The 17,313-nt window shown below is 40.7% G+C and overlaps 1 protein-coding gene across 2 annotated transcripts in view; it reads right to left on the reverse strand.

The window, feature by feature from the left end:
- The window catches only part of HNF1B (HNF1 homeobox B), a 50,452-nt gene extending 33,832 nt beyond the window's left edge, over positions 1 to 16,620 (reverse strand). Inside the window, exons 1-4 of one of the 2 annotated variants that reach the window (XM_069971467.1) lie at positions 16,155 to 16,620; positions 5,360 to 5,559; positions 3,282 to 3,546; positions 2,024 to 2,268 (exon numbers count right to left, since the gene is read on the reverse strand). In XM_069971467.1, the coding sequence (XP_069827568.1) occupies positions 2,024 to 2,268; positions 3,282 to 3,546; positions 5,360 to 5,559; positions 16,155 to 16,495 (1,051 nt within the window). In that variant the 5' untranslated portion in view covers positions 16,496 to 16,620. Of the gene's footprint in view, positions 1 to 2,023; positions 2,269 to 3,281; positions 3,547 to 5,359; positions 5,560 to 15,682; positions 15,698 to 16,154 lie in introns of those variants that run through there. The other variant, XM_069971468.1, reaches the window with a different exon arrangement.
- Positions 16,621 to 17,313: the final 693 nt, after the last annotated feature.

Consider the following 17,313-nt stretch of genomic DNA (forward strand, 5'->3'; position numbering starts at 1 on the left):
CATCCAGCAAGCCCCTCTCGCAGCTCCTTGCGGCTCCCCCTGCTCGATGTCTGTTAGTGTAATAGCTCCGACAGCAAACAGGGAACAAGAAGCACGCGAGCACTGAACTGGCAGGTCGCGCTCGCTTGTTCCTAAATATCAGGCAATGTAATATGGCCATAAACCTGGTTAGTAACAGTTTTTCTTTCCAGCCTAGAACACACGGCAGAGCAATAATTTACAAATCTATTTATTTTTATATTAGAAGACTCCACCCAGCAGGAGTCATAACCGCCATGTTACCCTAAGTATGCGCCAAAGCTAAGACAAAATGTAGAGACAGTCTCATCGAAAACAAGTGTGTATAATAAAATGCTATATGTAATAGTACTTGTAGTAATAGTAATTGTAGACTCAGCAAGAGGAAGTGAGAGGATCTATCCATGGCCAAGGCAATTCTCCAGGAAGGGTTACAGTAGGTTCTCATTAGCACTTCAAAACAGAGGACAAGCTAAAGGGCCGTGAGGAAGTGTCTGAGCATTTGTATAAGAAAACCAAACTCTCCTGCAAACAGGCTCAAGTACATGGAGATTGTTTATAAGCATGCAACTCTATGGATCAGGTTCCCACTATATAACCTAGTGTGAATATGAGCAGAAAGTGACACCAATTACAGAAAATTATTACAACCATCTGTCAGCCGAAGTCTTTCTCTGATTTATCAATCTCTGCCTATAGCCACCAGTCACAGCTCAGATCGGCTAGTAAGGATGAGGCCTGAGCTGTGATTGGCTGCAATAGGAGCAAATAAAATCCAGGGAACCATAGGATTGTAAAAATTAAAAAAAAAAAAAAATCAATGGCTATAGATTTTCCCACGTACTAGTTTTAGTGTCCGTTCACACTGAGTAAAACAGGTGGAAATTCCGAGCAGAACCCCCGCCGCGGACTTAGCTCGGAATTCTGCCTGCCTCAGTGTCTGAACTTAATGTGTTGTGCACCTCCACTCTCCGATCAAAGAACTGACATGTCAATGAGCAAAGGTGCGCAACACATTACATTGAGATACTGAGGTAGGCGGGATTCTGAGCGGAGTACGTGGTGGGGGTTCCGCCAGTTTTACTCAATGTGAACAGGCCCTTAAGGAGGATAAAGGACACATATAACAGTGAAAAAGTTAAAGGGGTACTCTGGCCGGGCCCCCTTTTTACAATTGTCGGGGAGGGGGATGGATGAAAACAATTACATCTACTTATCCTACCCCCAGCTCCAGCACTGCCGCTCAGAACCCGCTGCTCTGGTCCCTGGTGTCCCACTGTTTCCTGCTCTGTTACCTGACTATGGAGGACCTCTCATCCATTCAGTGTCTGTACTGGTGTCCCACCCCTGCTGCTGAATGGCTAAGCGGGTCTCCAACATAATGTCTCAAGTCCCTTCTCAGACCAGGAACCAAAACCGGTCTATAGACCAGGAAGCAGCCATGGACAGGGACCAGAGCTGAAGCCGGCGGAGGTAAGTCGGAGTCATTGTTTTCATCCACCCTCTCCCCGTGATTATGAAGGTGAGTATGTGGAGTATGTGGTCCTTGGTGATTCCACTCTCTGACACCGGATATTTTTGCATCTGATCAGTCCCGATTCAGCATCCCATTCATTGCACCGGCCCTTACATGCTACATTAAGCTGACCAACAACAGAACATCTAGAAATGACATCAAATTCCCATTTACTGGAGCATAAAACTAAATTCTTTAAAAGTGACTTTACTTGAGTGACTTCCTGATCGGGGGCCATGACATCATACACATTCCAATGCAAAGAGTGTGATATGGAATCTCCCTGGCCCCCTGGAAGTGGCAGCCTGCCATAGTAGAATTTATGGGCAGCGGCGCTCAAAAGGTTAAATGCCATTAAACAAGAAAACACATTCCAGGCAAGAACCGCGTCCCCCAAAAGGCATGACCCCCTTCTCCGAGAAATACAGAAGAGGGGAAGATGGAAATGAATGTATTGCCCCTATAACAGATGGATACAATGTATCTTACCTTGCAGTTTACTTGGTGGAGATGAACTTGACTGCGTGTGATGTGGAGACCCGTGAGACATCAGTGGATTCATGTTATGTGGATGGGAGGATCCTGTGCTATAAGCGTCCATTGCTAATTTCTGCCGAAAAGCTTCTTCTTTCCGCCTGTTAGCGAACCAGTTATAAACCCGGACTTCTGTCACTAGATTCGATCCCAAGCCGTGCGCTTTGGATGGAGACACTCCTCGCTGCAGACATTCTGCTCTGTAAACCACAAACGTGACTGTAACAATGCTGCTTCCTTCTTCTAGTACAGGGGTAGGGAACCTTGGCTCTCCAGCAGTTGCAAAACTACAACTGCCATCATGCCTGGGCAGCGGCTGTCCAGGCATGATGGGAGTTGTAGTTTTGCAACAGCTGGAGAGCCAAGGTCCCCCATCCCTGTTCTAGTATCATTGTTGTTGCTTTGTCTGACAAGTTACGGCATTATTATACATTGTTTATTATTTATTTCATTGCACTTTATAATAATAATAGTAATTTGTATAGCAGCAACAGATTCCGCAAGCGAGGAACTTTACTTGACAACATAATGGAATAAAATAAGTTAAAGACAATGGGGTGAGATTTATCAAACATGGTGTAAAGTGAAACCATCTCAGTTGCCCCTAGCAACCAATCAGAATCCACCTTTCATTCCTCACAGACTCTTTAGAAAATGAAAGGTGGAATCTGATTGGTTGCTAGGGGCAACTGAGCCAGTTTAACTGTACACCATGTTTGATTAATCTACCACCAAGATGTTTATACGCTTGTCTTAAAGGGCAAATCAATTAGTACTAGAAGGTTATAGGTGGCAGTGCTCTCTGCTGCCACCTCTGTCCATGTCAGAAACTGTCCAGAGCCGGAAAGGTTTTCTATGGGGATTTGCTACTGCTCTGGACATGGACAGAGGTGAAAAAAACAGATGGCAAAAACAAAGTGTGAACCCAGCCTTAGATAAACAGATTTGCAAACGATCAGTGATCTACCAATGATAATTTTTCCATGTTGAAAGAAATTTTTTGTTCGACGTATGATCATTGGGTGTAATAGGTCCTTAAAAGATCGTAGTAACGTTCGAAACTAACGACTATCTTTTTGTGTAATATAGTGAATGATTTTCGGTTAAAGATCTCATTTGCAAATTGTTTATCATTAATTGTTAAAAATCGTTTCTTCTAATAGGACCCTATAGAATCTATAGAACAGACTGAAGCCTTGGCCTCCGCCATTACCTGTTACACTCTTCCACCAAAGCCTCTCTTTCTTCTTTGCTGGGGTTCTTCTGCCTTTCATAGGCCTGGTAGAGGATATGCTGGGACGCAGGCCCCCATTTGAAGCGATTCCGTCTCATTTTCTTGCTGGCGGGTTCGGAGCAGGAATCATCAGGCGGCCCTGTGCTTTGATTCTGTTGGTTAAACTCTGGAAAGAGAAACAGCAGCTGATCCTGACTGCTCTTGTCTGTCATATTCCCAGAACCCTGGACTGTTTGGCTGAATTCTGTAAAGAAAAGGGAAAATATATCTAGCCATAGAAAACATGCATAGAGTAACATAATAAAGACAATGTTAGCAATGGTTTCTTTCTGTTTTGGTTAAGTTAGAACCTGAGGTCGCCCTTGACCTCTATCCTTACAAAGGGTGTTGGATGGAAACTGGACAAACGTTACTGAGCATTACAACAACTAATACCTTACTATATAATATTATCTTTTGGAGCTTAGTAGTGTTGAACAATGACATGAGATTAAAGCAAATATACCAATAGGTACATCGCTTTGGATGTTTTACATAAACAAACCAGCGCTGGTGATGGATGGTACCAGCAGGGGATGCTGGTGCCACGATCCTTTTTCAAACTGCGCTGGTAAGGGGATGATACAGCCACGGTCCGTTTTTTTGAAACGCCACCTGATTCCCGCAGACGACACCAGTCTATTCCCAAGCACTGGCCTGGCATGAAGCCCTAGAGATAGGCCACTACACAGAGGGGAGGGAGCTTCGCCACACTGGGGGCTGGCGGGCCCACCTCTAGGGCTTCATGCCAGGCCAGTGCTCGGGAATAGACTGGCATCGTGTGCGGGAATCAGGTGGCGTTTCAAAAAAAGGACCGTGGCACCAGCATCCCCTTACCGGCACTGGTCTATTTATGTACAAAAAAACAAAGTGATGTACCTAGTGGTACATTCGCTTTAAGCTTCCACATGACTAGTGTTCAGCGAACCGTTTGGAAGTTCTTCCGAACAGTGCGCTTAATACTACACATCAAAATAGGATCAATTTAGAATCAAGTGTATTTATGGCTGATAGATCAGATTCAAAGGTATTGATATTAGTCAGTATTAGCATTGGTCTGATTCTATGATTTGATGGTAAAAATCTATCGTTTTGTTATGATCAGAATTATTTGTAGGATTGATTTGAGTCTGGCAATGTCAGAGTAGGTAGAGACCACATTGCTCGGAGCTACTGAACATGCAGAAATATTAAGAGTTGAGGTGTTAAAGGGGTTATCTAGTGTTAGTAAAACATGGCCACTGTCTTCCAGAGACAGCACCACTCTTGTCTCCAGTTTGGATGCAGATTTTACAACTCCGTTGCATTGAAGTGAATTGAGCTTAATTGCAAACCATACCTGACTGGAGACAAGAGTGGTGCTGTCTCTGGAAGTAAGTGGCCATAGTTTTCTAAAGGCTATGTTCACACAACATATTTTTTCGTATTTATACGGCTGTTGTAAATCCGAATGTTGTAACGGCCGTAGTAAATCCAAAAAAAATACGGTGGCCTGGTGTCTATGGGATCCCGGCCGGAGCATACACACATAGTATACACTCCGGCCGGGACCCCTCGCGGCGCCACAAACAACTGACATGTCAGTTTTCTGCAGCCGCTATTCATTGAATAGCGGCCGCAGAAAACACTGTCAGTGCACACTGTGGAGCGAGCGGCTACGTCCGGGTGCTTGATAGTGTGCTGTGGGGAGTTCTGATGCATCAGAACTCTACGGCCATAAAGATGATCTTTGCAGAGACCACGGAAAGGCATGTGAACATGGCCTAACACTGGATATTCCCTTTAAGCCATAATAATGATGGTGAATAATAGGGACTATGACCCAAATTTATCAAAGCGCGTAAAATAGACACTGCTGTAAACCTCCCCCAGCAACCAATCACAGCCAATCTTTTATTGTACCAGAGCTGGAAGCTGAGCTGTGATTGGTTACTATAGGCAGTTCACACCCTTTGATAAATCTGGGCCTATATCTTATAAAACCTGTAGGAGGGAAGACGTTTTACTTCTATACTTACGTCTTAGTATCTCCCTTTGCTTCCTGACATACCAGGTATACAGTGCGGCACGTTTCTGCGTCTTCATAGGAGTCCCTTTGTTGAGATGTTGGGAAAGATGTGATTGGTTGAGTCCAGTAATGTCGACCACTTCTCTTTGGGGGATGTTATGCTGTTGCATGTATCCTTTAATCATCTTTGCCGCTCTCCATGGATCTTCACTATAGAGGAGAGAAGTGGTAATGTCACACAGCTATAAGTTACAAGAATAAGACATCTCCCAATAATGATTCCAGACACAAGGCTGGCTCATTCTGAAACGGTCAAAAATAAATCCCTAATACTACTCTGTAACCCCAGTTTCCCAGGACTGGATCCAGCTTTTCCAGGCACTCGGGAGTTTAAAGGCAGCAGGGTAACAAACCGACCACTGTAAATTTGCTCATCCCCAATCATAACCTTTAGTTTTACACCATTGTCCTGGCCAACAAAACTTCTGGAAAAGTATCCTGGAATTTCTCCAAGCTCCTGGAAGTTATGGATTTATTTATTTATTTATTTATTTATTTTAGCTTTAAGTAAATCTGCTTGGGACAAACTATCTGTGCAAACACTGTCAATATCCTTACTTGTTGCATTAACAATATTTGCAACCCGTCGATGGGATGAGGTTAACTAATCTCTATAACAAAAAATGCCACAAAAAAGTAAACATAGCCTAAAAGATGCTCATTTTATATAAGAATAACAAGTCTCAAATTATTAAGCCTATTCTTTATGCTCGCTGAAGCTTCTTTATGCACTCGTTTGTTTTTTAAAGCTTTGTTTGTTGTCAATTTCTTTTCTATAAATCGAGTGTTTTGAATTCAGGTGCAAAAAAAAAAGGGTAAAACATAAAACGACCCAAGACATGTACTATTTACATGTATTGTTTTTACACAGGCAGCAGATTTCTCTACAATAAAAGGGGTAAAATCCTCTACAGAAACTGATGATATTTGTTAATGAACAGGATTTCACCATCTACTTCAGGAACATTACAGCACGAATTATAAACGGATATTCAGAAATTTTCCTGTTTATGGACCACTTTATCTAAGCTTTGCTTTGGCTGTCCAGGCATGATGGGAATTGTAGTTTTGCAACAGCTGGAGGGCCAAAGGTTCCCCATCCCTGTGGCAGATATACCTACTATATCTGATGGAAGTCTGTTTCAAGTATCTACTACTATTTCAGCAAAGTAATATTTTCTCATGTTGTTCCCAATCTTTCCCCCACCTAACCTCAGATCATGCCCCCACATATTATACTGAAGGAAAGACCACATATTATATACTGGAGGAAAGACCACATATTATATACTGGAGGAATGCCTTATTTTATTACTTTATGTCATCTGTATACTGTCCTGTATTGATACCACTGCTCCACTGAACATTGTATCCTGGGATTATTTTATACCGCCTGTGTTTGCGGCTGCAGGAATGTCCGCACGTTCCAGGCCATAAGTGCTGACTGCACCAGTTCTTACAGGCTGCTCCTTTAGGCATTCCAATGATATCTGATAAATAAATATTTTGTCAACAGGGTGTATAGGCATTACTTGACTTTTTATATTTACCAACGTTAGGTTCATTTATATGTGGGCATACTCAGGGCCCCAAAGAAAGCAAAGAGACAATATCACTAATAATATACTATATAATATTATGCAGACATCCCATCTGGAATGGTAAAAGTGATAGCATTAAGAGCTGGTAACACGGTGCGTTCCTTGGGGCTCAGTAGATCTACGATTGTAGCTGCATTTAGGCATATGGAAACATGAAAACTATACCGCATAACTATATCGCATTTCATCCTGTAATATTTACTCGGGGTTAACTTTGTGGAAATGGAGTCTATTTGTGAGAAGCCTGATAGTAATGTGAGTACTTATCAGCTGCTGTATGTCCTGCAGGAAGTGGTGTATTCTTTTCAGTTTGACACAGTTCTCTCTGCTGCCACCTTTGTCCATGTCAGGAACTGTCCAGAGCAGTAGCAAATCCCCCATAGAAAACCTCTCCTGCTCTGGACAGTTCCTGACATGGACAGAGGCGGCAGCAGAGAGCACTGTACTTAGAGTACTCCTTTAATGTGTCTGCTAAGGTGCACAGAGAGCCAACGCAACCCCTTGGCCAGAAAAAAAAAGCAGAGGCTGTCTATAATCTGGCTCTTATCTGGAGCAACATATTAATAAATGGCAGGAAAACGCCAAACGACAAATATCACACCAGTACAGACAGAGAGAGGGAAGTCTGGTGCAGACACGTAAATACATCTGGATCTTTGTATTGTTAGTTATGAAAAAAAAAAATTCTGTTTCAGCTTTAGATATCCTGACCCTGATGTACTGATGTGTCTCCACCAGCTGCATCACACCGATAAATCCGCTGCACTCGGACAATGTCTACATAGACCAGGGGTAGGGAACCCCGGTTCTCCATCTGGTGCAAAACTACAACTCTCATCATGCCTGGACAGCCAAAGCTAAAGCTTTGACTGTCTATGCATGATGGGAGTTGCACTTTTGCACCAGCTGGAGAGCCAAGGTTCCCTACCCCTGACATAGACGGTTTCAGTACATCTGGACCGGTGTGCAGTAACCATTTCCGAGCTATTCATACGTGTTCGGCTGCAGCCATGAGCTGTGCACAGAATCCCATTTTGCTTTCCCAACATACAGCTATGAGTTTGCTCGTGATGAAGTGTGAAGCTGTTACCCATTAACAAGAATAGACCCTGTGTAACTATATACTGTGTCTGTTGTCAGTCATATTCCTGTACATGGACCCCATTATATGTCTCCATTAAGGTAATAAAACACAGATTATTCTTCAAAACTAATTCTCCAAACAACCCTTAGGCAATGTTCACACACAGTGTCTTTGCTTAGTATTTTGGTCAGTATTTTGCAACCAAAACCAGGAGTGGATTGAAAACACAGAAAGGTTATGATCATACTCTGTTGAAATTGAGTGGATGGCCGTCATTTTATGGCAAAAAATTGCTGTCATTTTTTTCAATAATGGCCGTTATTTGCAATTAAATGACGGCCATCCACTCAATTTCAACAGTGTGTGATCATAGCCTTTCCGTGTTTTCAATCCACTCCTGGTTTTGGTTACAAAATACCGAGCAAAAATACTGTGTGAAAGCATAGCTTTATGGTGCAGCCACGTGTAGTGTAAATACCGACATCCAAAGCATCTCTGCGAAATACACCTAAATATACCAAAACAGCAGTATTTTCAGCCCAAACTGGCATCCTTTCAAAAAGACAGCCGTAAAACTGAGCAAAATAAACCTTGTGGGAACGAAGCCTTAATGCAGATTCTGAATTATTCATTGAAGTCAGTAGGGAAAATCCACTAAGCTGCACGCTGCAGATTTGAAGTCAACACCAAGGGTCAATTTCCAAATTGAACTTGTGCAGATATTTTGGGCTTTTGTCTTCAGTTTGGGTGCAGGTTTTGTAACTCCTGAACTGGAGACAAGAGTGGTGCTGTCTCTAGAAGAAAGCGGCCATTTTTTTGTAGCGCTGGATAACCCCTTTAAATGCCACAAATTTTTGCCACATACGGGTGACATTGAAGTACATGTATAAAGATGGAACATTGCAAAAAAAAAAAAAAACCATAGACATTGGGGTATGGTGCTATAAACTCACGTTTCAATAATTAAACAATAAAGAAAAACAACACTTTGCAGAATTCTAAAAGCAGAAACCTTCCAGAAAATAATGAGCGCCTCCCTGTTTTGTCACCACCTAGGGCTATGTTCACACAATGATTTTTTTTCTGTGTTTTCTACTAATAAATGTTCAGTGGAGCTGAATACACAGAGTGGCTAGTAATGCACACACTGGAATATTAAATGTGCTTTATCAGAGAGACAGGCCACTGACAAATAAGTCATTAGCCTATTAAAGCCTTCATATATTAAAACGTTTGTTTTTTGTTGGGGGGGGGGGGTTCCAGATAAATTTTGTGAAGATGCCGTAAAGCAGAGGAATAAGAAACCATAAGTGACTCCCAAAGAAAGACGATTTAACAGAGCAATAGATGGGCTGTGTGACCACGTAAATCCACTGACAAATGAGACATTAGCCTACTAAAGTGTTTATATATTAGTGCGTTCGTTTTTTGTGGGGGGATTTTTTTCCCCTGATAAATTGTGTGAAGATGCCGTAAAGCAGAGGAATAAGCACCCATAAGTGACTCCCAAAGATGATTTAACAGAGCAATAGATGTGCTGTGCGACCACGCAAATCCACTGACAAATGAGTCATTAGTCTATTAAAGCCTTCATATATTAGTGCGTTGGTTTTTTGTGGGGGATTTTTTTTTAAAAGATACATTTTGTGAAGATGCTATAAAGCAGAGGAATAAGCAACCGTAAGTGACTCCTAAAGAAAGATGATTTAACAGAGCAATAGATGTGCTGTGTGACCACGCAAATCCACTGACAAATGAGCCATTAGCCTTTATACATTAGTGCAGCCCATAGCCGTAGCAGCCTGAACAGACAGGTTACTGCTGGAAACCTAATGCCAGTCTGGTGACAATGTGTACTTTATGACGTCCCGAATATGTGAGCGGTCATCCATGCTCCACACAGGGACATTCCTCAGTCATGAGATAATATACATGGGAAACATTATAGATCTATATCTACACAATACAGGGCTGTAATATTATTATAAACACCCATAGAGAATAAACCAGGAATAAACCTGAAAAATTATTACTGAACAAAAACGCCAAATATGAAAGGATTTAAGTATAAAAGGTGCCAGGAAAAACTTAAAGAACTAAACCTGTATAGTCCGAAGGAAAGAAGGGAAAGGGGGACAAAACCGAACCCAAGATAAAGGGGGCATGATCTGAGGTTAGGTAAGGGAAAGATCAGGAACAACATGAGAAAAGACTACTTTACTGAAAGAGTAGTAGATACTTGAAACAGACTTACAGCAGATGCGGTAGGTCAGTGACTAAATGTAAACCTGTTTATGGGATAAACTTAGATCCTGAGCTAAAAATAAAGAACAGGATATAGGGTCAGACTAGATGGACCAAGCGGTCTTTTCTGCTGACAATCGTCTCGTTTTCTAGGTACGATGAACTTAACAATGAGAAAGCAAGAAATTTCCTTGCAAAACGAGTGTTGTCCTTCTACCCGGATACTAACCCAATATTAGGCTATATTTATGTTTGCATTGTGGTGCTAGGCCGCCTGTTCTGCTTAATGGTGAATAGATGAAAGATCAGCGGTGAAGTTTTTCTTCAAGGACTCCTTAGTATACAATGCCATTTAAATAAACACACACATGTATTCATAACCACATCTCCTTTTCATGTAGCTATTTACTATACCCTCCCACTAATACTAAGGTAAATCCAGAGCTAACACTGATACTCAGGACCTGGAGAAAGAATGTAAAAAAGGTGAAACACCAAAATCCTCCGGCCTCCTGAGTGACCACCTGTTTACTCTCACACTATGAACTGTGTATACTATATACTAGCGTCCATAGGCTTCAATAGGATCGATATTGCACAGGTTATGCTATATGTTCTGCATAGCAGATATAAGTAAAGGAAGGTAAATGTGCATGGATTTTATATCATTGGACAGTATATTTTGTTTTAAAAAACAAAGGTATAATGTCAACTACAAAAATAGTGGGAGGATAATGGGAACGTATTTTTCAAGCAATAACAGAAAAGTTGTCCAGATTTTTTTTTTTTTTTTTTTTTTTTTAATATAACAAATATCCTTGTATCCTACAATCTCCAAAGTATATTAATATATATATATATATATATATATATATATATATATATATATATATATATATAATTATTATTATTATTATTATTATATACTATTTTTGGTATTATATTTTAATATATATACTATATTATTATATATTATTTTGTTATTATTATATTTTTCAACTTCATTGAAAGTAGTATAAATACTTGTCTAATACTTTTAGGCTATGTTCACACTACATAAAAGTACGGCCGTAGTCCTCGCTGCAAAACTACGGCCGTTGTTTTGAGGTTTGTACCATGGCTGCAATATATATGAACTATGCACACTACGTATCAGACAATGGCCGTTGTTTATACGGCCCCGTGAAAAATGAACATGTCAATTATTTCCGTCCGGTAATGCTCCAACAACGGCCGTGGATTTCAATGCGGCCGCGCACAGAATACTTATTTCAGCCAAATTAAACTTGATTTTGAAATTAAAAATTTTCGGACTGCTTTATTGGGCTGGGCACAGAATTCCAAATGAATGACCTGTTTCAGTCCGCTTAGAAACAGGCTAGAAAGCAAAATTTAACAACGGACGTAGTTTCATGACTAGCCCATATGGCCATATTTGTACGGCCGTAGTTTCAGGCGCACACATCCGGCCGGGTAAAAACGGCCGTTAATTTACGTAGTGTGAACATAGCCTCAGATGGAAAGTCCATAACAAAGGATGATGTATAAATCTAATTCATATAACATACCATAGTCAATCTGTGCCATACCTTTATAATAATACTGTGTACAGTATCCATTTCATCTAGTTACTATACTTAGAAATCACTACGCCCAGAATGCATCATTATTATTCCCTTTGGGCATTGCTCATTTCGGGCCTGTATCCACCCATAGGGTTTACATGTGGTTTTTGGCTCAGGCAGAATACAACACAAATTAAATTAGAAGCAGGATTATTGATTGAGGAGCGACCATTGTTGGCTGGTTGAGGTGTGGACTGTATTGTTACAAAGTGCCCGGCCTGTCTCCTCTCTTCACAACTCCCACACAACTTTCTTTTTTTTTTTTAAGTAGATGTAAATCGTGGCAAATGCATTTGAGAAAATATATATATATATGTGTATATATAGACACACCAACATTTTAGGTGGTGGGAAAAAAATTATAACTGCACAAATATCCAGTACATAAAAGTAGGGGGAAAAAAATAAATTATATATATATATATATATATATATATATAATGAAGCAGACTGGCTCCTACCCAGAGTCCTATATATTCCATTACACTGGGCTCTGATTCTGTAGGAAAGCTCATATCATATATTTTCGTACAGCTACAACTGGCAGCATAGGCGGCTCATTGTTCTCATGGTAAAAGTACACAATGGCGGGGAGCATATTCACCTCCTGACTGTACATCAGTCATCCCCTTTGATGTGGATTAGGAAGGCCCAGGTAGGAATAAGCAGCACAGGACATAGAGCTCAGCACAGAAACATGGGGAAGGGAAGGATACATGGATTTATTTATTTATGTTCAATCATTTCCAGGTAAAAATGCTAAAGAAAAAAAAATGTAATCTCTTCTTCTATAACTAATAGATCAATATACAATGGTGATCTATTGCATTTAGTCTCTGTTCCATTATATAACACCATTGAATTATACAGGGAAAACTTCAAAACTTCTGCAAGAACCACAAAAAAAATTAAAAAAAAAAATCAGCATCCTCTGTCACTAATATCCAGCTTTACTATAATAAAGTATAAAGTATAATAAATATATAGTAAGCAGTGGCGGCCGATCACACAGGGGAGGCCCCGGTGTCTCCTGCACGCGTTACCGCCCCGAGCTCCCCGGTACCGGCCACACTCGCTGCCCTCCTCTCCGGTACCGCACTCAACTACAAAAGTCGCTCAAACATAAATACAAGACTATACTAATACTCCGAGCGGCGATACCGGGGCGGCTCCGCCATGCTGATACACGCGATAATATAATATTCTTGTAAAACCGCAGCAACAACCGGAGAACGAGAACGGAGCTGAAATATATCGGGGATAAACGGCGGATATTTCCGCTTCTCTTCTACACGATTTTCACAGGTTCCGTGCGATTTACTAACGATTCCAATGAGTCCATACATATATATATATACATATTTACATATACACACACATACATACACACATACACATATATACATACACACATACATATATACATATACACACACATACATACAAACATACACATATATACATACACACATACACATATATACATACACAAATACATATATACATATACACACACATACATACATACACACATACACATATATACATACACACATACATACATACACACATACATATACACTTTCGTTCCCAATTTTTTGATAATGTTGTAAATATAGTAATTACTTGTCTCTCACTATATAGATGAAAATATACACATACGCGATATTTATCTATTATTTTCGTATACTATATTATATATCTAACACATGGAAAAAAGTATTACCTTATTAATAATAAATATAGGTCACAGAAATCTATTTATTATATTTATTTTACCAACTTTACGGCAACAAGTGTGACATCAATCCAGTGTATTTACTTATATTTATTGTTATTTATTTGTGTATAAAATATCTTTGTTTTGTATGTATCTGTGTATTCTGTATGTATCTGTGTGTTCTGTATATATCTGTATGTTCTGTATGTATCTGTGTGTTCTGTATGTATCTGTGTGTTCTGTATATATCTGTATGTTCTGTATGTATCTGTGTGTTCTGTATGTATCTGTGTGTTCTGTATATATCTGTGTGTTCTGTATATATCTGTATGTTCTGTATATATCTGTATGTTCTGTATATATCTGTGTGTTCTGTATGTATCTGTGTGTTCTGTATATATCTGTGTGTTCTGGATGTATCTGTGTGTTTTGTATATGTCTGTGTGTTCTGTATGTATCTGTGTATTCTGTATGTATCTGTATGTTTTGTATGTATCTGTGTGTTCTGTATGTATCTGTATGTACCTGTGTATTCTGTATGTATCTGTGTGTTCTGTATATATCTGTATGTTCTGTATGTATCTGTGTGTTCTGTATGTATCTGTGTGTTCTGTATATATCTGTGTGTTCTGGATGTATCTGTGTGTTTTGTATATGTCTGTGTGTTCTGTATGTATCTGTGTATTCTGTATGTATCTGTATGTTTTGTATGTATCTGTGTGTTCTGTATGTATCTGTATGTACCTGTGTATTCTGTATGTATCTGTGTGTTCTGTATATATCTGTATGTTCTGTATGTATCTGTGTATTCTGTTTGTATCTGTGTGTTCTGTATATATCTGTGTGTTCTGGATGTATCTGTGTATTCTGTATGTATCTGTGTATTCTGTATGTTCTGTATGTATCAGTGTGTATCTGTGTGTTCTGTATATATCTGTGTATTCTGTATGTTCTGTATGCAACTGTGTATTCTGGATGTATATGTGTATTCTTTATGTATCTGTGTGTTCTGGATGTATCTGTGTGTTCTGTATATATCTGTGTATTCTGGATGTATCTGTGTATTCTGGATGTATCTGTGTGTTCTATATATATCTGTGTATTCTGGATGTTCTGTATGCAACTGTGTATTCTGGATGTATCTGTGTGTTCTGTATGTATCTGTGTGTTCTGTATTTATCTGTGTATTCTGTATGTATATGTGTGTTCTGTATATATCTGTATATTCTGTATGTATCTGTGTGTTCTGTATGTATCTGTGTGTTCTGTATGTATCTGTATGTTCTGTATGTATCTGTGTATTCTGTATGTATCTGTGTGTTCGGTATGTATCTGTATGTTCTGTATGTATCTGTGTATTCTGTATGTATCTGTGTGTTCTGTATATATCTGTATGTTCTGTATGTATCTGTGTGTTCTGTATGTATCTGTGTGTTCTGTATGTATCTGTGTGTTCTGTATATATCTGTGTGTTCTGTATGTATCTGTGTGTTCTGTATGTATCTGTGTGTTCTGTATGTATCTGTGTGTTCTGTATGTATTTGTGTATTCTGTATGTATCTGTATGTATCTGTATGTTCTGAATGGCATTGAATATAATGCAGTAAGAAAAGCAGGTTACAGATAACAGCAGGTACATAAACCATGGGAGGATCTGGCTCTGTCCTAGAACTGTGAAGTGTGGAGGGGTGGTTCTACATTTTTTTTGAAACAATTTTCATTATATTATATACACATTTATAGAGAACACAGAGACATAACAGCTTTCCCTGTTCAGAAGATGGAAGAGATGGGTAATATATATATATACACATATATATATATATTGCTGTCCTCACCTCAGCATCCTATCCACCTCTGCTCTCTGCCTCCTCAGACATATTTCTATTAATATATATATATATATATATATATATATATATATATTTATATATTTATATATTTATATATATATTTATATATATTTATTAGGTATATAGTACATACTTGCTGTCTTCACCTCAGCATCCTGTCCACCTCTGCCCTCTGCTCCACAGCCTCCTCAGTGTATATAATGGGTAATATAATATAGATAGATAGATAGATAGATAGATAGATAGATAGATAGATAGATAGACTTGCTGTCCTTACCTCAGCATCCTGTCCACCTCTGCCCCCTCAGTGTATAATATACATGTATATAATGGGTGATAGTATATAGTATATACTCGCTGTCCTTACCTCAGCATCCTGTCCACCTCTGCCCCCTCAGTGTATAATATGGGTGATAGTATATAGTATATACTCGCTGTCCTTACCTCAGCATCCTGTCCACCTCTGCCCCCTCAGTGTATAATATACATGTATATAATGGGTGATAGTATATAGTATATACTCGCTGTCCTTACCTCAGCATCCTGTCCACCTCTGCCCCCTCAGTGTATAATATATATAATGGTTGATAGTATATAGTATATACTCGCTGTCCTTACCTCAGCATCCTGTCCACCTCCGCCCTCTGCTCCGCAGCCTCCTCAGTGTTGAGGCTCTGCAGTTCCTTCAGGATTGGGGGGGTGTCATAGTCCTCCCCATCCTCGGAGCCTTCATCCCCGGACAGCTTGCCCTTGTGGTGGCCATTGGTCAGTGTATGGAAGACGGGCTTGTTGTCGGGGTCGTGTCCCGGGGACATGTGCAGGTTCTCCAGCTTGACCCCAAAGCTGGGCTGTGTGGGGATGAGGTCCTCCAGGGCTTGGAGCAGCACCTCCTTGCTTATTCCCGAGCTCAGGAGGGCACTGAGGAGTTCCTGCTGCAGAGACGATAACTTGGAGACCATCTTCCCAGGAGAGGGGAGGGAGGGAGAGAGAAGGAAGAGGGTCCCTGGCACCGAGCACCTGTCCTCCTGGTGCCTGCACCAACTCAGCAGCTCCTCCACAGGCAGCTAGTCTACTGGGCAGACATGGTCTCCACCATGGGACATCATAACACATGCAAATGAGAGGGGAGGCAGGAGAGGAGGAGGCTGGAGGCTGGACTCCACTCACCACACACACTCACTTATTGCCTCTGTTTATCGTTCAAACACTCAGGGTGAACTTTGGACTAGCAAGACACCAACAAGTGCAACAGAGAAGGAGAGAAGGAGCTCAGTGGCCCCAGGGGCCCCAGCACATTATCCAGGAGCCCCAGCACATTATCCAGGGGCCCCAGCACATTATCCAGGAGCCCCAGCACATTATCCAGGAGCCCCAGCACATTATCCAGCGGCCCCAGCACATTATCCAGGGACCCCAGCACATTATCCAGGAGCCCCAGCACATTATCCAGGAGCCCCAGCACATTATCCAGGAGCCCCAGCACATTATCCAGGGGCCCCAGCACATTATCCAGGGGCCCCAGCACATTATCCAGCGGCCCCAGCACATTATCCAGGAGCTCCAGCACATTATCCAGGGGCCCCAGCACATTATCCAGGAGACACAGTGTCAAACTCCAGTCTAATGGAGGAGAGGGAGGGAGAGAGAGACAGAGAGATAGAGAGAGAGAGGAGAGAGAGGAGAGAGAGAGAGAGAGAGAGAGAGAGAGAGAGAGAGAGGAGAGAGAGAGAGAGAGTATCAAAACGTTCGTTTCCTATCCATAGAATTGGCCTAAGCA

Source organism: Dendropsophus ebraccatus, chromosome 5 (assembly GCF_027789765.1).
Source record: "Dendropsophus ebraccatus isolate aDenEbr1 chromosome 5, aDenEbr1.pat, whole genome shotgun sequence".
Lineage (NCBI taxonomy): Eukaryota > Metazoa > Chordata > Amphibia > Anura > Hylidae > Dendropsophus > Dendropsophus ebraccatus.